Genomic DNA, 25392 nt, shown 5'->3' on the forward strand with positions numbered 1-25392 from the left:
TCAGGGAATGGCCAGGGGCCATGAGGGAAGATGAATGCAGCCGCTCCGCAAGCCCTCAGCCGGCGAAGCCAACAAACACTAAGAAGAACAACCATGGAGACTGCATGAATAAAGATAATTATTTATTACACAAAAATGAAAATCCCTTCCCACATGAATCCCCAAAAACAATAAACGGGCCCCACAAAAAGCCCAACAAACGACTCACTCCCACAAACTGGGGAGGAGTCAGTCCACATTTCTTCAAACCGGGCCTCAACGTCGGCCTAACGCAAAAAATAAGCCCTCCAACAACACAACCATGGGCAAAATAAAGATGGCCACCGCCATATAAAAGGAAAGCTGGCCGCACCCTCTACTGAGTGGCCCGCGAGGGCGAGACCTTGCCCAGCCTTTTGCCTCCCCTGCCCGGCCTGCTGCTCCTTCGCAAGCTCTGCCCAGTGGCTGCTGCGAGGCTGGGGGAAGGCGCCTGAGGCTCAGATGCCCTTCCGCCAGATGCCGCTGGGGGGCGGCCTACACGGCGTTTGGGCCTCGAGGGGCCGTCTGCTGAGTGGCGCACCTGAGCCTGGCCACCATCAGCTGCAGCCGCTTGCCCTTGACGCCCCAGTGGGGGAATGGCGGCGACGGGTGGCGCAATGTGGGCCAGCTGGCGTCTGGGATGCGCTGGCTGGTGCTGTGGCGCGGTGGCACTCGGCCGGGCCCGCACTGCAGGATCCGCAACAATCAGCCGAGGGGCGGCTTGCTGGGATGGTCCAGCGCGGCGGCTGCCCTGGCGATGCCTGCCTGAGACAGCGCGTGTGGCAGCAGTGAGTGCCCCTGTTGTCCTGGTGTGCGCCCGCATCACATCCGCCAGGGTCTTGACGGCATCAGTCAGCATGCAGCCACTCGCGGCAGTTGCTGCCCCGAACTCGCGCACACTGGTCGCCAGTGACTCGATGGCCTCAGGCATGCGCCCCACCATGCTCATGAGCTCCGTGTGGCGCCGGTCCGAATCCTCGGCCATCTTATCCAGCTTCCGCACCTCCTCCGAGGTGAAGGTGTCCGGACTGGAGTTGCGACTCTCCCGCTGGGGAGGAGGGGGCCGAACTAGGGGACCCTTGCCACGTTGGTGGCGGCGAGTGTGCCGATCAGCAGCACTCCCCTCTGATCCTACCCCCCTTTGGGGGGAAGGCCGCGGGCCACGCGCACGGCTCCTGGGTGGCTGGACGCCACTGGTCCCAGAAGCTGCATTGCCCTGCAACAATTCCTCCAGGCACTCGTCCAGTGAGGAGGTGTCAAGCATTTCCTCCTCTCCTGCGGGACGTGACTGTTCCCCCGATGGTCCGGCTTGCTCCTCCTCCTCCTCCTGCTCGGAGGTGCTGTCACTGGCAGCTTCAGGGTCCTGGTCGTCACCAGCTGAAAGCAGGAATGCACAAGAGTAGCTTCAGAGTGAGGAGACGGCGTCAGCGAGGGAGTTAGGACTGGTGGCATTCAGCGCATTGGTGGGACAGTGGCAAAGGTGGTAGCTCGGATGGGCCAGTGCGACGCGAGAGGGCCAAAAGGCGAGGTCCTTACCATTGCCGGGCAGTGGAGGGTCGGCTACTCCGGACGCTGTGGGGACGATCACACGGGCTCCCATGAGCACACACACGCGCTCCTCCAGCCGAGTGAGCTTCTGCAGCTTGGCGCGGCCACCCCTGGCACGGGCCTGGCGATTAAAGGCTACTTTAGCCTGCAAGAGAAAGGACGGGCTGTAAGTGTGCAGTGTAGCCCTGATGTAGTGTGCACTGCCTCCCATGGTGGAATAGCTCGGCCAGAGTGAAGCCCTGATGTCGTGTGCACTGCCTCCCATGGTGGAATAGCTTGGCCAGAGTGTAGAGTGCCGAATGGCCATGTGATGCTCATGACTGTCCCAATGCTGCTGGCTGAGGGCTGGCCAATAGGACTTTCAGCTCCCTTTGCCCATCATGTCAGGTGTACATGCAAGAATGAGGAGGAGACTGGAAAGGGTACTCACCCTGACAATCCTGGTCAGGTCGTTGTATTTTTTACGACATTGTTTGTGGGTCCTGGGGGTATCGCCGGTGAACGTCACCCTCTGGGCGATCTGCTTCCAGGCTTTGGTGTAGTCGTGGTGGGTTGGATTCCTCCCACTCTCTGGGAACAAGGTCTTGCGCCTCACCTCCAGAGCTGTGACCATTATGTCCAGATCACCCTCTGAGAAGCGCAGGGCACGCTGACGGGCCTTCTCTGGCGTTGCCATGACTCCCTGGGGCTGAGCAGCAGTGTTGAGGCCTCTTTGCAAGGCTGCAGTGTGCAGGGCGTGGCAGCAGACCAATTCGTCCCTTCCCCCTTTAAGAGCTGGTCGGCGCCACGGGGTCTGCTGTCAGTCCAAAAATGACCGCACCCGCGCTGCGCCCCGCCTGGGCGCTATCCCTCTGGACCGCCGGCTTAGCACCTAAAGATAGTAGTGGAACGCCTCTTTTAGCGCTCCACCAACCTCTTAGGGCGAAGCCACTGAATTTCCGGCAACGGGGCGCTACTTTGGGGCGGGCGCTAACTTCGGGCGGGCGCTAAGGTTAGCGCCCCAAAACTGCCTATAATGAAAATCTAGCCCTTAGTCTTCTGTATTACTTCAGACCAACCTGTATTGCAAAGTGCTAATGTAGTGGCACTTCTTGTTGAGCTCCAGCTGATGATATCCAGATTGAGGTACAACTTACTTGTTTACTTCTGTTATATTTCTATTCAGGGGTGGGGTATCATCTCATTCATGCTTAATTTCCTTCTTTGATGGTCGCATATCAACACAAATTTTGTTAGGATTCTTGGGCTTGGAGACAATGACTAGAGGTAAGACTCATGGCATGGGATCACCAGCGTCTTCAACTATACCACAATTTAGCTTTGCTCCAATTTTCTTTGTGGAGGAAATGGTATACAGTATTTTGATGAGCAACAGGAATATGGAATTTGGCTGGGCTGTCCTTCACCTTACCTATACCATTGAATTCACTTCAAGTAGCATCTGGCAGTGTTGGGATATCGATAAAGAGTTGTCATGCTTGTATGTAGGGCAAGCAGACAAGCAGGCTTTCCTTCCACATATGTTGGTGTAGGCATGAGTGAAAGGCATCTACCGATTCATTCATGTGTTATTCATCCTTTTGAAATAAGACTGGTTGATATTTTATATTTTGCTTGTGGATAAAATGGGGCTTTTGTAACCTTATAGCTTGCATTATTTCTAGTAGTATATAACGATTTGTTCATTTCTTGAAAAACTTTGTCCCTTAATGCAAGGCAAAGCTCTCTTTCATATAAGTATCAGTGATATTAAAAACCCAACATGAGCACTCAAATTGTTTTACTCTTTTCTCCCATCTTAAAGGAACTGAAGTAGGTTTAATGAGAGTAAATATGACAATCCTGAGGCTATATTACTAGTGGAACTGTATTGCTACTTAAATAGATATAGATACATAAGGTACGCTGGATCTATGGTTATTCACTAATTCCAGGCATACATGGGCCTGCGGCTCAGTGAAGCCTGCAGAACATACATGAGTTAATGAATCATATTCACTCCTGCTGAATTTATCCTTAATTCCCCTAAAATTATCCATGAAACTCGCATTAATATTCTTGAACGATCCTCATCAACAATATATCTCATTTGTCTTTCTAATCACTGACTATTTATTTACAGGAATAATCCTCCATTCTGTTACACAGTGCCAGCATAGTCACTGCTCAGCAACCAAAACTCTCAATTCTCCGTCTAGTAATTGGATGAGTAAACTACAGCCCAAGAACCTATACTATCAGCTAGGAAATTTGAATGTCCAACCTATAGTGTGACTTTTCAGGATGCCACATTTCAAATGCAACCATACATTGAACCCCAACATTTTAGTCCTTTTTTTCCTACAGATTCTGATCGATCTCTCCTGTGTATTTGTAACAATTTCTGTTTTATTTCTAGAATTCCCAGACGTCCCATTGATATCAAGAAAGGTTGTCCTTTATACATTCTTTGCTGTTGTGATTGAAACTATTCATATCTATTGGTATTTTCTTCACAGTATTATGTAGCAGTTTACACCTAAATCACACAATTTAGAACTAGTCACACAATTTGGAACTATCAATTAATTCCAAGCTTTTTTCTTCACAGAAGCTGGAAAATGTGACTGTGGATATATGGCCAGACAAGAAAACTTGAAAGTTATTATTACAGTTATGTCTATTATCTTTATTCTTTTAATAATAGCAAATATCATCATTCTCTCCATTCTGTTTTCAAGAGCAAAGAAAACATGGTAAGTAACGTCATGGAGCTATTCTATTTACAAATGTAACCACATAGTATGTTCAAAGAGAACACTCTCTGATACAGATGGTGGGGGATATTTTTAACCGAACCCACTGGTAGGATAACTGATGGGGATCGGGTGCAACACTGGCTTTACTCTCCATTTAAGTCAATGGCAAATAGTGTTGGGCGGGGGCGTAAAACCAGCGTTGCACCCAATCCCATGGGTTTCCCACCTAGTGAGTTAGGTTAAAATTACCCCCAATTATTTATTTCTACAGCTACGTCAACTCTACTTGAGAGAATACCTCATGATTGAGTATTGTTGTTGAGAGATTTGAAAACGAGCTACACCGTTGCGCATAGTGGGTAAAGGCTATTGTGGTACAGAATCCCTGGTCTGTGAGGAACACTTCTGCTTCTCACAGGCCCTCAAATATGCAATAAAACTTACAGCGGGTTCCCCTTCGGGTGGAACACCAGCTGACAATGTTCGGGGCGTGCACGCCACAAGCTCCACCCAGTAGCGCCCTAAAATGGCAACCGGGGTTCGTTGTAGGTCATGGGACCCCGATTTGCATATTAAAAGGGCCTACAACTGTCTCAGGCAGGCGCTCCGGCAGCCCAGGGGTAGGCCCGGGGCAGGGTTACTGCAGCCGCAGCGGTGGCAGGAATGGGCCGGCAAGTCATTCTCAACCATTCTCGGGGTGTTACCACTTCATTTATGCCAGACGAGCGTCCTCAAAAACTGCCCCCACCACCCCCCACCCCCCCACCCCACTAGTGTATTGAATCTGGGATGTTCATGGTCGGTCTGGTTCAATAATTAATCCAGCTACGTCATCAGGTAGGCCAAACACAGGCACTCATTTGAGCTGCAGTTAAACCAGTGAGCGAAGACTGGTTCTGTTTTATTTTAGCACGACAGTTCTCCGTTCTGTCAGCTGGGCTGTCAAATGCACACGCAGGCGAAAGCGTATCGATTAGCGAAGGTGGAAATGTGGTCCATTCACGAAAAGTATCCATCCAATGCCAATCTTTTGTCACAGCATTAACCAAACATCTTAAGGGCATTTGATTAAAAGTCAAATAAATCAACATTTGAGCACCCCACCTTCCAAAGAACATTGACACATTCAAAGAGAGTGACGAGGATAATTCTAGGACTTTAAACACTTAAGAGTGACTCATAGATTAGAACTTATTTTGTTGTTTTGTCATTTATTTGTTGTTATTTTCATTTGACCAAAGGAAATTAAGAGGGGACTTGATTTGGATTTAAGTAATGCCGAGAGAAATGTTTTTTTGTAGATGTACGCATGTAATTTAAGTTTTAAATGCTGAAGTAAAGGACACAAACGTAAAACTAACAGGGAACAGATTGCCAGCAAAAGCAATTAATGCTGCGACTATTGATGTTATTTTCAAGAGTTGGTTAACTATCTAGTTTGGAATGGAATTCAGAGTTGTAGGGATATGTGTGATAGAAATAATCAAATGCTCTGTGGCATCTAATGCTTTGAGATGTTGCAACCATTAAAACGTCAATGCAAGTCTATCAACCAGTCAAGGATGAATAACATAGGGTAGACTTTGTCATTTGATTTACATTTCAGGGCCAATGAAAAACTTTATACAAAATTGTGCTGGTTACATGCTCTATGTACTTAATATCATCATTGCTCATCGTGGCAAGTCTACTTTAATAAAATCTAGCCCAAATGGATTTTATAATATGGTTTTATCCTGTCCCTTTTACTCAGAAACAAAGGCCGCGATTTCGCCTACCGAGGCGGGTCCAGGGTGGCCGGGGTCGGTGGCAGGGTGCGACCCCGCTGCTGGCTCCATCCTGCTCTATGAAAAGAATTTTACATAGTTTGGGCTTTTTAAACCCACCCAGCGCGTTTCCCAGCCAATTGAAGGAAGCGGGTCTGATGACATCACTTGATGACACGTCATCAGCCGGCTTTCTTTAAAGGGATCATGCCCAAATTTAGTTTGACAGGTCTGCTGTCAGTGTTCTGCAGCATTGAGGTGCTGCAAACACTGACAAGCACTGCACAGAGGTGCACGGCTGCACCCAAGCTCTCCCATGACTGCCTCCATATGCTTATGGAGGGAGTCACAGTACGCAGGGAGGTTCTCTTCCCTTCCCATGAGCGGAAGGGACCTCCCCCGGGGGATCAAAACAGCCTGGTTGCACATTGCACAGGAGGACACAAGCAGGGATGTCATCAGCATGACCAGGCTGCAGTGATGCAAATCTTTCAATGATCTCAGTAGATCACAAAACATTACTGAAAAGCCACATTCAACCTCATCCTGCTGTGCCAATCATCACATCCCCATCACTCTGCCTTCCCTACCCTACTCCTGCACATCCTTACTCACACCAACTTACCTTGCACCTCCACCCATCCCTCTCTATCTACATTATCACTTCCACATCTCACTAGCCAACCCTCACACTCACCCTCATCCTAGTCCAACCATACCAACTAACAACACACAAGGGTAGGCACTTGGGTGTTTTAGCTAATGATCATGTAAAGTTTCTGTTTATGTGCTGTCAAACATTGAAATCTTTATTTTCAACACTTTGCATTCTTGGACAGATTTGTGTGCACCTTTGGAAGTGACTTAGTGAGTTGCAGTGAATGGCGAGCCATAACGGCACCCCTCCCCCCCCTCTCCCCCCCCCCCCGCAATGGTGATGAGTCTGAAAGTAATGGCTTGGGCATGGTAGGGATGCTTTATGGTGTTGGTGTGGGGTGGCACCAACCTGGCACATCATGTGGCAGCCAGAGTGTACAGCGTCAAGTGAAGTCAATCTGGCTATAGTGAGGCCATCCCTGGCCTCCCGGGCAGCAATGTGGTCGGGTGCTGATGCCCTGTGTCCAGTGCAGCATCAGTTGATTGCGGAGAAGGTTGGTGCTGTTGTTGGAGCTGCTGGTCTGCCTGGTGCTGCTGGTGTTGTGGCTGATTGTGGTAGAATTCTGAGGACCAAGGTGAGAAAATTTCAAGGGCACCGATGCTGATGGAACAGATGGCAGGTGAAGTTGAGATGACAGAAGCGATCTGTCAATGGTGAGAGAGGTTGTTCCAATGAGGTGGCACTGGATAGAGAGTTGGCTCCAAACACTTGCAAGCTGCAGAAAGCTCAATCTGTCTTCCAAATGCAGTAAGCAACAGCTTCTAACCTTGCAAAGTGAAGACCTATGAAATGAGAGCTTTTATAGACCAATTGCAGCTGTCAAGTTTAGAAATCATCACATGCTGACACAACTCCCAATCTCCTTACCGGACGTGATCCCCGAGCAGCGGGGAACCCGTTGGCGAACTCTCAAAATCTAAAGGTAAGTTTAAAATGCTACTTAATTGCCTCTTAACAATCCAGCTAATGATCTAAATTGCCTCCCGTGCCGCTTGGTGTCAGGTCTATTCTGCGATGACAGACCCGACATCTGGGAGACGAGCGTGGCATCAGGTTGATAGCGGGATCCCTACCCGCTGTCAAAAAAAAACATTTTCCCAGCCGATCCGCCACCAAATGTGGCCCCTCCACCCCGAACCCAGAAAAATTCTGGCCAAAATGTTTCTACAGCTTCTATAAACACAAGCATTACTTGTGTATAGCTGAAACAAATTAATTTTCATCAGAGGAAAGGCCTAAAATAACATTGAAGTAAATGGAAGGAAATATTGGAGGCGAGAAATTCATTCTAGCCCCGATTGGGGCGCTAAATTTTAAAAGTTTGGAAAATTAGTGCCAGGCGCTAATGTTTCTAAATTTTAAAAAAATGTGGTTTTGCGCTCCAAGAAGGAAGTGGAGCACTAAATCAAGTGGAGACTTCAGCAGCGCTTCACACTGGGCCGTGCAGCGCCGCCGCATTCAAAGGCTCCTTCCCGCCCATAAAGGGAAGGGCCATCGCTGCAGGCTCCACAATTTAAAATGTACCCACCTGGACCACCAAGGCAGCCACGATCCCCCGCGATCAGCCCGGCACTCAAGCAGTGTGCAGGGCTGATCGATCGCGGGCAGGAACACACGAGAAAAACTGGAACAAGAAAGGTAAGTTTTTTTTCACTTACCTTGGCCACCTCGCCTCTAATCATCGCCCCCGAAGCGGCCGGCCGCCCGATGCTCGCCTCCTGCAGCTGTCGGTGTTTTCGACCGGCGCTGTTGCAGGGGGTGGAAGTCAATTTTGGGTCCGGGGGGCTACCGGGGCGATGCGCAAGGCGATGACATCATGATCTCTGGGCGAAGGAGATTGGGGCGCAACGCTGTAGCACCACCGCAAAATTCCAGCCCAATATGTGCAAAGGCACCCAATTCCGCCCCCTGGGTCTTTTAAAAATATTAACAATTTTAACATGTTATTGCTTGAAGGTGAATGCTATTGTATTTCAGACAGTATTTTTATTGTCTGTATTTAAATCAATCAATAAAGAATCAAATTTAAAAAACCTCGCGTACAAATCTAATCTTAGGATCGAGACAAGAGATTTGTGGTAATTGACTGAAGATAATTTTTGGTCACAAGTGAAGGAGTCTGCAGTCTCAGTACAGTCTATAATCAACACGGGATCATCATTCAAAATTACACTGCCAGCAGCTTCACCTTCAAGAAGCCTTAGATTGAGCATTTAGAGAGAAGTTGTATCTTCAGGTGAAGTTTGCAATACTCCTCGATTGAAAAAAGGAATGTTCTTCTGAAGTAAGCTTATTTCAGATTCACAACAAAGCATGAAACTGGAATGCTTAACAGTACATAAATCGAGTCCATAGGAAGTTGTTCCACACAATTTTTTGATTCATTTGTGAAAGAGATCTGTAGATCTTTGTTCATTCTTTTAGCATCTCTCTATTTCCTATCAGTCATTCCTTTGCTGCCTTAGATTTTTCTCTCATTGCCCTGTCTCTCAAGCCTTTTTCTCTAAGTGTCAGCTTGGCTCAATTTGTAGTGCCCCTGCGTCAGACAGTTGTGCGTTCAAGCCCCAGTGTGGATTTGGGCACATGATCTAAGGTTGACACTTCAGTATAGCGCGTGTTCAGTATGGGGAGCGTGGCATTGTTGGAGACACTGTCGATCAGCCAGCTCAGATGGATGTAGTAAATCCCACGACACTATTTGAAGAAGGGCAGGCAATTTGCTCGATATCCTAGCCAACATTCCTACCTCAAGCAACACCACCAAAAACAGATTAACCAGGCATTCTCTTATTCGCTGTTGGCGAGACCTTGCTGTTTACATCGGCTGCCAATATAACAGTGACTGTGTAATCCTTTGGTTGCAAACCAATTTGGGAAATCCTGAGGGTGTGATAAGCCATTAAATATAAATGCAAGTTATTTTGTTTCTTCGCTTCCCTGTCTCATGATGTTTGCACTCCTCACAGCCAACCTTATCACATATTGTGCAATCTTAGTATTTTTTGTTTTATAGATATTATCGCATATATGCATTGTTCAACATACAGGTAGACTATCCTTTATCCGAAAACCTCGGGACCAGCCGAGTTTCGGATAAAGGAGAATTTCGGATTTCGGAAGGTGGGTCGGCAGGGGTCCGCGGGGGGGGGGTCGGCGGGGGGGTCGTGCGCACGACTTACGCTGACGCTCAGCGTAAGTCAGTCGGGGTCGGCGGGGGTCGGGGCCGGCGGGGTACGCGGGGGGGGGGTGGTCGGCAGTTGTCGGGGCCGGCGGGGTCCGCGGGGGGGTCGGCGGTTGTCGGGGCCGGCGGGGTCCGCGGGGGGGGTCGGCGGTTGTCGGGGCTGGCGGGGTCGGCGGTTGTCGGGGCCGGCGGGGTCCGCGGGGGGGTCGGCGGTTGTCGGGGCTGGCGGGGTCGGCGGTTGTCGGGGCCGGCGGGGGGGGTCGGCGGTTGTCGGGGCTGGCGGGGTCGGCGGTTGTCGGGGTCGGCGGGGGGGTCGTGCGCACGACTTACCCTTTATCCGAACTTCCAAAACTGGAACCCTCTAAAAACCGAAGGTTTTTTCGTTCGTACGCATGACTTACGCTGAACGAAAAAACCTTTGGTTTTTAGAGGGTTTCGGTTTTCGGAAGTCCGGATAAAGGGTAGTCTACCTGTACTATTCTAAACATATTTTTATTTTATGTTCAGAATGTAGGCTTAAGATATCAATTATATTTCCTTTGAGGACAAGCATTGTATTCAAAATAATTGCTATTCAAGGCCATTGATTTACAGGGAGTGAAATTGGTCAAATGGACAAGAAAATCAGGCATGGTGTAGTGTAATAGCAACATTGACCAATTTCACCCCCAGTTTTCATGAAAAATGAATGAATTCCAGAGGGTGATTTGCAAAACAGCTCTAAAAATATTGAAATCCCAATGTAATAAAAGCAGAATTTGACTTATTCTGTCACTGTAAATCATTAGCCTCGCTAGTATGTCGTTTGCATTTAACATGTCTATGTTTAGATTGTGCTGTTTATACATCAGTCATAATCAAGTGATTCGCAAAGAGTCGGCATCATAACGATAAACGCCGAGGCCTGGAGTTTCACTTTGGGCGCAATCGGTGATCCGAGCGAAAATTGCATCCAAAGCGGAAACTCCAGGCCTTGACGTTTCTCTTTACGATGCCAACACATTGCGAATCACTTGAAGTGTTTTTTTTCCCTCAAGTTTCAACTCAAACCTATTTGCATATTGGCGAACTCTGCCATGAACTAGTGCAATTGGGCAGTGGTTCAGAACTTCATTTTTTTTTTGCATTTTGCTTTAAAAATATTCCTTGATGTATGTAAGAGTGGTAACTTGGTGCAGTTTGATTAGTTCAGCTACTACTACTACTTTCGTAGGATGGGGAAAAACTTATAATGGGATGTTGAGTTTGGCTGTCCATTCGATGTCCTCCTGAGATGCCGAGTGGAGAAACGAGGTGACTCCCGCAACAGATCTTAGTGGACAGGTTAATGTGATGTGTTCCATGGTCTGAGACTCATGGCTACAGTCGCACCTTGGGTTGTCCCTCATCTTCCACTTGTGGCCACATCGTCCATGCCCTGGGCAGATTCGGCTGAGCACTGTCTTCGTGGGAGGTCGAAGCCAGGGACCCCCGCTGTTGGGTCTGTGATGAGGCTTCGGTTCTTTATGTTGCGTGCGTCCCACGATTCCGTCCATCTGGAGAGTGGGTCGATACCAGCTGCATGAATATTGGCTGCTCTTTCCCAGAATGGCCTGCGCGATTTTAAGCGCTTTCATGTGGATCTTTCAAGTCTTTGTGAATGGGAAGGTCGATGTTGCTGGTGATTTTTCCCATCTCACGGAGCACAGTAGCGTCGCAGCGAATGGCAGGCGGGGCAACGTGGGACAGCACCAGGAGAACCATGTGCTAATTATACTGGTGTACAGTAGTCAGTTTCTCATGTAAATTAAAAGAAAGTTATATTTAAAAGCTTTTAAAATGTGCCTAATAGTGTCCTTGCACCCAGAAAAAAAGCGTAATTTGAAGAGCCTCCTCGAAGGCCCACAAATGTGCGCAATTAGTGGAAATTCCCCATGGTGATTAATTTGATCTGGGGGCATGGCTAATTTTGTGGGTGCAATGTTTTTTAAATTAGCGCAATAGATCGCGGAAACTCAATTTGCGCTGAACATAATTTGCGCTTGAAATTCCACGATCCTCTGCGCTAGCTTGGCCAATTTTGGCCGAATTGCGCTGAAAAAAACAACGCAACCTGGCGGAAACTCTAGGTCCATAGACTGACTATCTTACTTTGCTTTATGATATTGCTCAAACGAAGCACCTTCAGGCCTGAAGAATGTATCTTCAATTATTTTGCTGAGGGGAGCTCGACATAATATGGTTGAGTGTGCTCTACTTGGCAAAAGAACATGGGAGCTTTGCTTTTCCAAACTACGATACAACACATTTTCAGATCTTTGTGTCTGTAGCCTAGTTCCTAACAATTCATTGAAGCCTAAGAATGCCTTCTTTTCTAATAAGTTATGCATCTATGCCCTAAGAATGTCTCTCCTAAAGTTGTTGGACTTTCCCCCATTGTCCCAAATCTTCTTCTTAGGCAGTCCCTTGGAACCGAGAATGACTTGCTTCCACATTAAAAATGAGTTCTCAGGTGACTGCTGAGTCCAATGTGGGACCTACAGTCTCTGTCACAGGTGGGGCAGACGGTGGTTGAAGGGGTGGGTGGGGTGCTTGGATTGACATGCGCTCCTTGTGCTGCCTGCGCTTGGCTTCCACTTGCTCCCGGCGAAGAGACTCGAGGTGTTCGGCGCATTCCCGGATGCTTCTCCTCCACTTTGTGCAGTCTTGGGCCAGGGATTCCCAGGTGTCGGTGGGGATGTTACACTTTTTCAAGGAGGCTTTGAGGGTGTCCTTGAAGCGTTTCCTCTGCCCACCTGGGGCTCTCTTGCTGTGTCGGAGCTCAGAGTAGAGTGCTTGTTTTGGGAGTCTCGTATCGGGCATGCGGACAATGTGACCCGTCCATTGGAGCTGATCGAGCGTGGTCAAAGCTTCGATGCTGGGGATGTTGGCCTGAGCAAGAACACTGACGTTGGTGCGCCTATCCTGCCAATGGATTTGCAGGATTTTGCGGAGGCAGCGTTGGTGGTACCTCTCCAGTGCTTTGAGGTGCCTGCTGTACATGGTCCATGTCTCTGAGGCATACAGCAGGGCGGGTATCACTGCTGCTCTGTAGGCCATGAGCTTAGTGCTGGGTTTGAGGTCCTGGTCTTCAAACACTCTCTTCCTCAGACAACGTGGACCACTTTCCATACCTTGGGAGCCTACTGTCAACAAGGGCAGATGTCGACGATGAAGTCCAACACCGCCTTCAGTGTGCCAGTGTCCCAAATACTTCAAAATTAACAGCAGTGCAGAAAAACTCTTTTAAATATCTACATATATACCTTTCATGGATAGGACGCTCTGAAATTTGATACTATTTAAATTCACAAGTGACTGACTGATGGCAATTATCAAGATAAGCAATGATTTGTTTTTGTTTGGTATGGATTAATACATTAATATCGCGACTGATCTTCGTGCTCAGTTCAGAAGGGAGACTGGAGGCTGGAGATTACGGTGTTTGATATTTTCACATCATTGTGTTCATATCAAGTGCATATTAAATTATTTAAACAAGTTAATGCCTCTGTTAAAATAGCAAAGGAATTTGAAACAACTATATTAAGCATTAATAATCATTTGATAATATTGTGCAGTATAATTTCTGGCCTAAGAAGAAGATACAGTCCTTTAATCACCAACATGCTCTGTCAAAAAGCACAAACAAGAACAGTTCAAAATTATTGACCATGCCCCCTACCAACCTCCGATTCTACTGGACGTTAAGGGCTCGATTTTGCCATTGGGGGCGGGCTGGGGCGTGTCAGGTGGTTTTTGTGTCAGGACCCCAACTCCGATGTAAAGTGGGAAAAAATTGCGATTTTTGCCCTAATTGGGCACTTGATTCCCAGCGTGTGGAAACCCCCGGTCCAATGAGTCTTTTCATACAGAAAGTCGCCTCCGATGACGTCATCAATGCTGTTGGATTTAAGGCCTGCAAGCAGTCTTGCTTCTTCTGGAGACTTTAAACATTATGCCCATTGTTGTGATCGCTTCATTCAGCAACTATGCCCACCCCTAGGCCAAAGTGTGCTCCAAGGTTCGATGAGGCCTCCCTCGAAGCTCCGGTGGAGGGAGCAAGATCAAATAAGGAGGTGCTCTTCCCTTCCTCAGGGAGGAAAAAGCCTCCCCAGCAGATTAAAGCTGTGTGGCTGCAAGTGGCCCAGGAGGTCAACTCAATCTCTATGTGCCGCAGAGCCTGGCTGCAATGCAGGAAGAGGTTTCATGATCTTCTTCGCACAGGAAAAGTGAGTATGACTTTCCCATCACCCTCAATCTGATCCCCATTGCCTCTCCTCAACAGCACTCAGCTTTGCCAACCTCTTCCTTCACATCCCACTTGACACTTACATCCCTGCACCCTTACCCATTCCCTCTCTCTCTCATAGAAACATAGAAGATAGGAGTAGGAGTAGGCCATTCGGCCCCTCGAGCCTGCTCCGCCATTCAATGCGATCATGGCTGATCATCCAAATTCAGTACCTGGTCCCTGCTTTCTCCCCATACCCCTTGATCCCTTTAGCCTTAAGAAATATATCCAACTCCTTCTTGAATATATTTAATGTATTGGCCTCTACTGCCTTCTGTGGTAGAGAATTCCACAGGTTCACCACTCTCTGGGTGAAGAAATTCCTCCTCATCTCAGTCCTAAATGGCTTACCCCTTATCCTTAGACTGTGACCCCTGGTTCTGGACTCCCCCACCATCGGGAACATCCTTCCTGCATCTAGTCTGTCCAGTCCTGTCAGAATGTTATAAGTTTCAATGAGATCCCCTCTCATTCTTCTAAACTCCAGCGAGTACAAGCCCAATCGACCCAATCTCTCCTCATACGTCATTCCTGCCATCCCAGGCATCAGCCTGGTGAATCTTCGCTGAACTCCTTCCATGGCAAGAACATCCTTCCTCAGATAAGGCGACCAAAACTGCACACAATACTCAAGATGTGGTCTCACCAAGGCCCTGTATAACTGCAGCAAGACACTCTTGTTCCTGTACTCAAACCCTCTCGCTACGAAGGCCAACATACCATTTGCCTTCTTAACCACCTGCTGCACCTGCATGCTTACCTTCAGCAACTGGTGCACAAGGACACCCAGGTCTCGTTGCACTTCCCCTTCTCCCAATCTATTGCCATTCAGATAATAATCTGCCTTCCTGTTTTTGCCACCAAAGTGGATAACCTCGCATTTATCCACGTTATATTGCATCTGCCATGCTTTTGCCCAATCACACAACCTGTCCAAATCATCTATGGTCACATTCACTTAACTAATCGACCATGCAGCCCTCACACTCTCTATCACTGTGATGCAATGACAACAACTTACAACACACAGGGAGGGCCCTTTGTCTCCTTCTTAGCTTCTATGCTATATATTCTCTACACTCACTCCTTCATTCTCACTCAAACTCCACTTCTGTCCTTCATTGTAGGAAAAGAGAGCCCACAATAAGAGGGAAAGAGCGAGGACAGGAGGAGGGCCACCCTCAGTAGCCCAACTCACCACCTCGGAGGAGGCGGCCTTGGAAATCGCCGGTGTCGAGGAAGATTCGCAAGTGGGGGATGGACAGACGGGCGCATCCCAGAAAGCTGGTGACAGAATAGTTTGGCATCTCATTGACATTGCATGAGTGACTGATAATGATTCTGATGCTGTAACAAGATTGACTTATGATCATCTGCACAATTCAATGTGCATGTAACCTTGATCTCACATCTCTGACTCCTTCCTTTACTCCCCCACAGGACCATCGACAGCCCCCATCCCCACTGTCCAGGAGGAAGAGCCTGAGCTTCTAGACTCCTCAGGAAGCTGCAACCTCTGAGGGCGCAGCGTCAGCAGAATTCAGCGCACCCAGCACCAGCGCAGACACTCACACCTCGGTGGGACCTTCGTGAGATAGAGTAGTGTTGGCACCTGGTGTATCACAGCTCACAAGTGAGCATCAGCAGATGGTGGAGACAGGGACAGCAGTGGAGAGTCCCGTTGGAGGGCGCAGAACTCTACCAGCTCGGCTCAGCTGCATGTTGACCCTGTGCCTCCGGGTCCATCCAGAAGGAGAGCAGTGCTGGAACTACAGGAACAGGTGCAGGAGTCTTTGGCAGGTTTTGTCTCCAGGGTCGCTGCGAGTGTGGAGCGAATGGAGGAGTTCATCGCGAACATGAGCAGAGCCTTTGTGGAGGCATTGCCACATGAACGCATCACCACGGAAAGGATGGCAACCTCCGTGGAAAGGAGAGGAGAGGATGGCTACAGCCATGGAGGAGCTAAGTCGCCAGAGTGTTGAAAACATGGTCATTGTTCAGAATAGACTGCAATCTCTTGAGGAGCGATGGTCAGCTATTGAGCATAGAAAACAGACCTTCATGGAAGTCCTCTGGAGTAGGACTTCCACTGCAGAAACAGGTCCTCATGGCCCCCCTGAAGTGCAGCAAGGTGCTGTCAAGCCACTTGCTAGCTCTGAAGTAGGGCTGAGAGGGATGTTGGTGGCAGATAACAAGTAAGTGGGGGCTCCTGTCCAAGCGCTCACACGACCATGCCACTGCAAAGCCCTTGGTCAGAACCCCACCAGAGTCCTCACCCAACTGAGATGGGCGTCTCATCCCCTGCACAGCCACAGGAGCAGCAGACTGTTGCCGAGCCCTCACAGGTTTGCAACCCCAGAGGATGGCCGCCAAAGATGTCGAGACAGGAGCAGCAAGAAAGTGAGCAAGGGGCCTCCACATTTGCTGAAGCCATATGGGGAAGCACCAAGTAGGAGCATGCGTAAGAGGAAGATAATGTACAAGTAGTCACAAGGGTAGTCACTTGAGTGTTATGTTGTGTGTATTTTTGAAATGCCATCAATTGCTTGTTGTGATAAAAAATTCTGATGGCAATCTGTTGAAGTTGTGGCCTGTGCCATTTCGTAAATGGGACTATTTAAGAAAAGATATACTTGCTCTCGAGGCAGTTCAGAGAAGGTTCACTCGGTTGATTCCGGAGATGAGGGGGTTGACTTATGAGGAAAGGTTGAGTAGGTTGGGCCTCTACTCATTGGAATTCAGAAGAATGAGAGGCGACCTTATCGAAACATATAAGATTGTGAGGGGGCTTGATCGGGTGGATGCGGTGAGGATGTTTCCACTGATGGGTGAGACTAGAACTAGGGGGTATAATCTTAGAATAAGGGGCTGCCCTTTCAAAACTGAGATGAGGAGAAACTTCTTCACTCAGAGGGTAGTAAATCTATGGAATTTGCTACCTCAGAGAGCTGTGGAAGCTGCGACACTAAATAAATTTAAAACGGAGATAGACAGTTTCCTAGCTGATAAGAGAATTAGGGTTACGGGGAGCGGGCAGGGAAGTGGACGTGAGTCTAGGTTCGGATCAGCCATGATCCTATTGAATGGCGGAGCAGGCCCGAGGGGCCGTATGGCCTACTCCTGCTCCTACTTCTTATGTTCTTATGTTCCATATTGAGGGCTTAGAGCGACTTGCAATTGTCAGTATGGTGGTCAGAGTGATAGGAATCCGCAGGTTCTTGTCCATTGTCGATGCTCTGGTAAGAAGGTGCAAGGCAAAAGTGTTTGATTGTGCTAAGCAAATCTGGCCAAATGATTGCGTCCCTTGCATCCCGGGCAGCAATGTGGTCGCGTGCTGGCGCCTTCTGGCCTATGCAGCTTCAGGTGGGTGAGCAGCAGATTGGCGCTCCTGTTGTTGCTGCTGCTGTTGTTCACGGTTCTGCTGCTGCCATGGCTGGTCTTCGTCTGTGTTGAGTCTGTGCTTTCAAATGTAGTTATGCTGAATAACTGGACACAGACTACAGAATACTTAAACAGGTCTTTAGTAACTGAGGGTCAGGGCTGAACTGAAATACACTTTGCTCCACAGGGTTTATATACCGGTGTGGTCACCACCGGTACTACAATGTACAGGAGCCATCAGAAAGTAGTCCATCACCTTAAGGTATCCTCTTAAGGTGGTACAGGTTACATACACTACAATTCCTCCCCTTTTAGCTTAACAGTGTACACCCCAATTTAAACATAACATGGATAACATATATACAACTTTCACACAAAACTGTTCAAAGATTCAGTCTCTGAGGAGGCCTCCTGATCCGGGCCGGATAACGCCTTTCAGGGGTCTCTGGTTCTCGTTGCTGGGGTGACTCATCCATTTGATCTCCTATGGATTGAACATCATCATGTACGTTCGAGTCTGAGGTAGATGCTACAGGCTCAATAACTTCTTCAACTGGTGTCTCTGCCGTAGACATGGGGTCGACCCTTGTTCTCGATTCCACAAGTTGGTCAGCATGACGTCGTATTACGTTCTCACCAACGTCTACCGTGTACATCAAGGGTCCTTGTCGGGCACAAATTGTTCCGGATTGCCATTTATCATTCCTATAGTCCCTGGCCAACACTGGTTGTCCTATTTCGAAACTCCGAGTGGCCTTGTTATTTACGTGCTGGAATTGCTTGTTTTCGACTTCCCTACGCACATTGGGTTTTAACAAATCCAACCGGGACCGCAACCTCCTGTTTTAGAACATTATGGCAGGGCTTTGATTTGTCACTGCATGCGTGGCGTTTCGATATGCCATCAGGAAATTGTCCACCTTGTGTTGTAGTGGAATATGGTCTTCGCTCATGGCCTTTATCGCCTTTTTGAACGTTTGTACAAATCTCTCGGCCAACCCATTGGTAGCCGGATGATATGGGGCAGATGTATAGTGTTTCACCCCATTCTTTTTCATGAATTTCTGGAATTCTTCTGACACGAACTGTGGTCCGTTGTCTGAACATATTTGTTCCGGCAACCCATTCCTTGCAAATATGGTTCTTAGAACTGCAATCGTCTTTTCAGAGGTAGTGGTCGACATCTTAATCACTTCTGGCCATTTAGAATGTGCGTCTACCGCTATCAAAAACATGGAATCCATGAATGGACCTGCAAAGTCGATATGCACACGTTGCCATGGGGTTGAAGGCCATTCCCACGGATGCAGCGGTGCAATTGGAGGTGCGTTTTGGACTTTTTGGCACCCTGAGCAGCTTTTAGTCAGATCCTCTATTTGTTTGTCGATACCTGGCCACCACACATAAGCCCTAGCAAGGCTTTTCATCTTGACTCCCCCCAGATGACCTTCATGCAGTTCCTTCAGAACTCTCTCCCTTAATTTAGGAGGAATAATCACCCTTGTTCCATACATCAATGTTCCTTGACAGACGGACAGCTGTTCTCGTCTGGCTGAGAATGCAGGTAACAGTGGTTCGCCATGTGCTGGCCATCCCTTCACTGTCAAATCGTAGACCCGAGACAGTGTCGGGTCGTTTCGGGTCTCTCTCTCAATACTCGCATTGGTGACTGGTAAGCATTCGATGATGGTCGAGTGAAATATCTCGACAGGGTCAACTGCCGGTGCCTCTTCCGCTGTAGGTAGTGGCAGGCGCGACAGCCCATCAGCATTACCATGTTGCTTTGTACCTTTGAATTCGATATCATATTGATGTGCCCCTAGGAAAAGGGACCATCTCTGAAGCCTCTGCGCCGTCATAACCGGAACACCCTTCTTAGGGTTAAAAATGGAAACCAACGGCTGGTGATCTGTCAGCAGCGTAAACTTTTGGCCTTGCAGGTAATGGTTAAATTTCTTAACTCCCCACACGAGGCTGAGAGCCTCCCTATCTATCTGAGCATAGTTGTGCTCTGCGGAGGTCAATGATCTGGATGCGAACGCGACTGGCCTTTCCAAGCCATTTGGCAACTTATGTGAGAGCACTGCCCCGGTACCATATGGAGAAGCATCACAAGCTAAGCGAATAGGCAGCGTTGGGTTAAAGTGAGCCAACAATTCCTTAGAGGTGATCAGTGCCTTGCTTTTTTGAAAAGCCCACTTACAGTCCTCGCTCCACTGCCATGGTACTCCCATTTGCAAAAGAGTGTTCAGCGGGTGTAACACCGTGGATAAATTTGGAAGAAACTTGTGGTAATAGTTAATCAACCCAAGGAACGACCTCAACTGGGATACATTTTCCGGAGTGGGAGCTTTCACAACAGCTTCGATCTTGTCAGGTGACTTATGAAGCCCCTCCTGGTCAATGACGTGGCCGCAGTACGAGATTCGCTTCTGAAAGAACTCACATTTCTGGCGATTAACTCTGAGTCCATATTCTTTCAATCTGGTGAGCACCTGCTCCAAATTCACGAGGTGTTCCTTATCATCATCTCCTGTAATCAGAATGTCGTCCAGGTAGCATTGTGTGCCTGGAATTCCCTGCAATACCTGCTCCATGGCCCTTTGCCAAATCGCTGGAGCCGGTGCCACTCCAAAAACCAGTCTATTATACCGATATAAGCCCTTATGTGTGTTGATCGTGAGATACTGGCGTGACGCTTCATCAACTTCCATCTGTAGGTACGCCTGTGCCAGGTCTATCTTGGTGAAGTGTTTCCCGCCAGACAGCGAAGCGAAGATATCCTCAATCCTCGGAAGCGGATATTGCACCGTGTGGAGAACCGGATTAACAGTGATCTTGAAATCGCCACAGATGCAAACCTTCCCAGGTTCCCCTGGCTTGTTGCTCAACGAACGCTTCATGACGGGAACAATGGGTGTGGCCCATTCTCACCAGTCCACCTTTGACAGTACTCCTGAACATTCTAGCCCTTCCAGCTCTGCTTCCACAGCAGGTCGTACCGCATAAGGTACCGGTCTGGCTTTGAAAAATTTTGGGTTTGCATGTTCTTCAACCTTGATGTTTGCCGTAATTCCTTTCAGTGTTCCCAGTCCCTGTTGGAACACCTCCTTAGCATCGTCCAATATTTTGGACAGCCGTTTAGGTTTGACGTCATCCTCTTTACAGGAATCTACAATTAGTGCTTGTAAGGAATGCCAGTCCACATTTATTCTCCGGATCCATTCCCGTCCCAGTAGTGGCGGACCTCCCTCAGGTAACACATACAAGTCCATTTCCTGACTTTCTTTACCATTGTAGACCACCTTTACCTTTATCTTTCCGATGGGGTATACTCTTTGCCCCGTGTATGTTTTCAATACAATCTCCGTATCCCTCAGGGGAATGTGTGAGAATAACCTTTTGTAATCTTGCTTATTCATGACCGTCAATGCCGATCCAGTGTCCAATTCCATCTTCACTTGGACTCCTGCTATCCGAAGCATGGCCCAGATAGTTTGGTGGTCTGCCGTGTTACCCACATTATGTATTTTTAGACAACCCAGTTCCTTACTGCTGGAGTCTGAATCCATCTCCTGTTCATCCGAACTGTTCTCTGTCACCTTGTGTACTTTTTCGTACTTCTCCTGCGGCGACTTTTTGCTGCTGGTCTTCTTTCCTGACCGGCATACTCTCGCTATGTGACCAAGTTTGCCACATTGCCTGCATTCTTTATCTTTGAACCAGCACTGGTTCTGGTCATGCGTTGTCCTTCCGCAACGATAGCACTTTACTGCGCCCAATGCCATTTCATTGGTGCTGAATTCCAATGGCCTTTGCTGCATTTCTGCAGTGCCTCGTGCTGCTGCCTCGTGCGATGCTGCAATGCTGAAAGCTTTGTCCAGCGTAAGATCCTTTTCCTCTAGCAGTCGCTTCTGGGTTCCTTCCCTTAGTAGCCCACACACAAACTTATCTCTCAGAGCGTCTGCTAGTCCTGTACCGAACTGACAGTACTTTGATAACTTGCGCAGTTCGATTAAGAATTCAGCGTTGCTTTCCCCTTTAAGTTGAATTCTTTTGTAAAATTTAAATCGTTCCGCTATCAGCAGCGGCGTGGGGTTTAAATGCTCTTGCAGGATAGTAACAATATCCGCGAAACTCTTTCCTACCGGTTTATCTGGTGTTACAAGGTGCCTTAATAACCCATACGTCTTCGCACCCATCGAGCTTAATAGGGTTAGTGCTTTCTTATCCACCGGTACCTCATTTGCTGTACAGTAAACTTCAACGCGTTCCACATAAGTGGCCCAACCTTCCACATCGCTATCAAAAGCAGTGATGTTACCCGTTTTTGGCATCCTTGTTGAGTTTCCTTTCCTTCGGATTATGATTATTATTTTATTTTATTTTTCAAAATGGCGGCTTCCCGCGCTTGTCTTCTTCCCCCACCGACTAAAAATGGCGATTACCGCGCTGTTGCCGTTCTCGCCTCCCAGCGGTCCTTTATTTCCCCCGACGCTGCTGCTCTTGTTCCCCGCCGCTCCCGCGGTCCTTGTGGACATCAACGCTTTTCTGGCTGCTGCGCGTCTCTGCCCCGATTGCAGTCCGGCCCCTGGAGTGGCAGAAGGCAGAGGGTGATGGTCGAAGGTTGTTTTTGTGACTGGAAGCCTGTGGCCAGTGGGGTACCACAGGGATCGGTGCTGGGTCCCTTGCTATTTGTGGTCTATATTAATGACTTGGATATGAATGTAAAAGGTATGATCAGTAAGTTCGCGGATGATACAAAAATTGGTAGGGTGGTAAATAGCGAGGAGGGTAGTCTCAGTCTGCAGGACGATATCGATGGGTTGGTCAGATGGGCGGAACAGTGGCAAATGGAATTTAACCCGGAAAAGTGCGAGGTGATGCACTTTGGGGGGACTAACAAGGCAAGGAAATACACATTGAATGGTAAGACCCTAGGCAAGACGGAGGGTCAGAGGGATCTGGGTGTGCAAGTACACAGATCCCTGAAGGCGGCGGAACAGGTGGATAAGGTGGTAAAAAAGGCATATGGGATACTTGCCTTCATTAGCCGAGGCATAGAATATAAGAGCAAGGAGGTTATGATGGAGCTGTATAAAACACTGGTTAGGCCACAGCTGGAATACTGTGTGCAGTTCTGGTCGCCACACTACAGGAAGGATGTGATAGCTTTGGAGAGGGTGCAGAGGAGATTCACCAGGATGCTACCAGGGCTGGAACGCTTCAGCTATGAAGAGAGACTGGGCAGATTGGGTTTGTTTACCTTGGAGCAGAGGAGGCTGAGGGGGGACATGATTGAGGTGTACAAAATTATGAGGGGCATAGATAGGATGGATACTAAGGAGCTTTTTCCCTTAGTAGAAGGGTCAATAACTAGGGGGCATAGATTCAAGGTAAAGGGCGGGAGGTTTAGAGGGGATTTGAGAAAGAACTTTTTCACCCAGAGGGTGGTTGGAGTCTGGAACTCACTGCCCGGAAGGGTTGTGGAGGCTGGAACCCTCACAACATTCAAGACGCATTTGGATGAGCACTTGAAATGCCATAGCATACAAGGCTACGGACCAAATGCTGGAATATGGGATTAGATTAGACAGGGCGTGATGGCCGGCGCGGACACGATGGGCCGAAGGGCCTCTATCCGTGCTGTATAACTCTATGACTCTATGACTCTAACACACAGACTTAACATAGGGCACTGGCCATTGAGCTGTGGGCCCGCGTGGGATTCCGATCCTGGGCCTGCTCCAACTGCTGGCGCGCAGTACTTGCGTTTCCCGGGGTGCAGTTAGTTCGAAGCGCCCCTGGGATCACGTGGGCCATGGAGAGCTAATCGTAGCAGGGAATCTCTATTCATAGATTTGATAGGAATAGCTGTCAAATTTATGAATAGAGTTCGGCCCCAAAACATAACTAAAACTTCAAATAAATTTTTTTTTAAATCACATTTTTAAAATAACTATAAATTACATAAAATAACTACCTGTAATTTAAACAATAATTTAAATTTTTGAAAAAATGAATTACAGTTTCTAACTGGGCTAAAAATAAATTTACCTTTCTTTAAAGTATTTAAAAATAATAAACCTGTGGAAAAATGTTTTAATTTTACTTAATTCACCACTTACCTTGTTAAAAGCAGGCCCTGCGACTGCTTTTTAAAAGCGAAGCAGCTGGAGACTTACCCTCCCGGAGAAACCTGCAAAAAAAACAGAAGTTCCAGGCGTACGCGCTGCCTCTCCGGCGCACGCTTTCGACCTGTGAACCCCTTCTTTTAAGTGAACGGAAGTTCCGGTTTCCCGCGCATGCGCAGTGCATGCACAAAACCGGCACTTTCGTTGGGCCTACGCATGAGTACCCAACACATACTCACCCATGGGGACCTGAATTTCTGGCCCATAACTTCCCCGCCCCCCGCTGTAGTGCTGAGTGTGCATGGAATGGCTTGGCCATTAAAGAGATGCTTTACGGTGCTGGTGTAGGATGGTGTCAACCTGGCGCATCATGTAGCAGCCAGGGTTTACAGTGTCAAGTGAAGTAAATCTGGCCATGTTGATGCCATCGCTGGCCTCCCGGGCAGCAATGTTGTCAGGGGTTGATGCCCTGTGTCCTGTGCAGCATCAGGTGATGGGGGAGAAGGTTGGTGTTGTTGCTGGTGTGTCTGGTGATGTTGGTGTTGGGGCTGAGTGTGGAAGGAATCAGAGGAGCAAGGTGAGATAGTTTCTAGGGCACCCATGTTGTTGCAATAGATGTCAGCTGCAGGTGAGATGACAGAAGTGACCTGTCAATGATGAGAGAGGTTCTCCCAGTGAGGTGGCACTGGACATACAGTTGGCTCTAAACATTTAGGACGCGATCTTGTCAGTCCTGGGGAGGTGGGTATGGAGGCGGTACTGCTGGGAAAATGGCAGAATCTGGAGGCGGGTGCCCATCCCGCCCCCAACCCACCTCCGTGTCATCTTGCCAGGAGGCGGGTAGCCGACCCACACTGGGTCACATCTCCTTGGAGGCGGGAAGAGGGTTACAGCCACTTAACTGCCTGTTAACAGGTAGTTAACAGGCAGATAAGAGGATTATCCTCATTTTAGCCACACTAGTGCGGGCTTCCCGAAGGCTGCGAACCCTGCCAGGGTCACCGAGGCGAGCAGTGGGTCTGCGAGGATCAGAGGGGTGCAAAAGTGTGCTGTGGAGGTAAGTGATGGGTGCAAGTGTGGAGAGGTGAGTATGTGAGGTAAGTGGAAAGTGTTAGAAAAAGTTTACTTACTTTGTTTCTTCCTGCAGGCTTCAAGAGTTGGGGATGCGGAGACTCTCGTAACTCATCGGCAGAGATGAAAGATGGCTGCAGCATTCTCCAATGCAAAACCATCTAATTTCTGCTAAAGAAAGAGGTTTGATGAGTCTTGAATTCAAGAACTCATCAAACTACAGGGAATGTCAGTGTTTGACAGCTTCACAGAGCTGACAGAAAAAACGTCATACGCTGACGTTTTCTGTAACCGGCTTTCCCTTAATTGGCCTGGGCGGGCTTAACAAGGTCAATCAAGGGAAAATAGCGTGGGTTGGCCAGAAGTCGATGGAGGCGGGACTAAAACCCGACAAGTGGGAGCCCTGCCTTCAAAAGCTCCCCATTGGCAAAATCCAGCCCTTGCAAGCTAAAGAAATCTCTATATGTCTTACAAATGCAGTATCCAACAGTTTCTGCGCTCTGAAACTGACCATCTGCTAACATGCCATCCTTTACACCACTTCTGCAGCTGTCAGCTTATCAGATACATCAGAGCAGACTCAAC

General features: G+C 48.4%; 1 protein-coding gene across 7 annotated transcripts in view; it reads left to right on the top strand.

Annotated features, from left to right (window-relative positions):
* LOC147101838 (uncharacterized) overlaps positions 1 to 25392 on the top strand; it is a 75800-nt gene that overhangs the window by 48740 nt on the left and 1668 nt on the right. For 4 of the 7 annotated variants that reach the window (XM_085965984.1, XM_085965978.1, XM_085965983.1 and 1 more), the window contains one exon: positions 4157 to 4301. The exons of 1 other annotated variant lie outside the window; for it this stretch is intronic. In XM_085965984.1, coding sequence (XP_085822110.1) covers positions 4157 to 4301 — 145 coding nt within the window. The remainder of the gene's footprint in view (positions 1 to 4156; positions 4302 to 25392) is intronic. 2 more of the 7 variants (XM_085965979.1, XM_085965981.1) reach the window with 2 other exon arrangements.

This window comes from Somniosus microcephalus, chromosome 23, assembly GCF_052327205.1.
Source record: "Somniosus microcephalus isolate GS21.2 chromosome 23, FLI_Smic_1.0, whole genome shotgun sequence".
Lineage (NCBI taxonomy): Eukaryota > Metazoa > Chordata > Chondrichthyes > Squaliformes > Somniosidae > Somniosus > Somniosus microcephalus.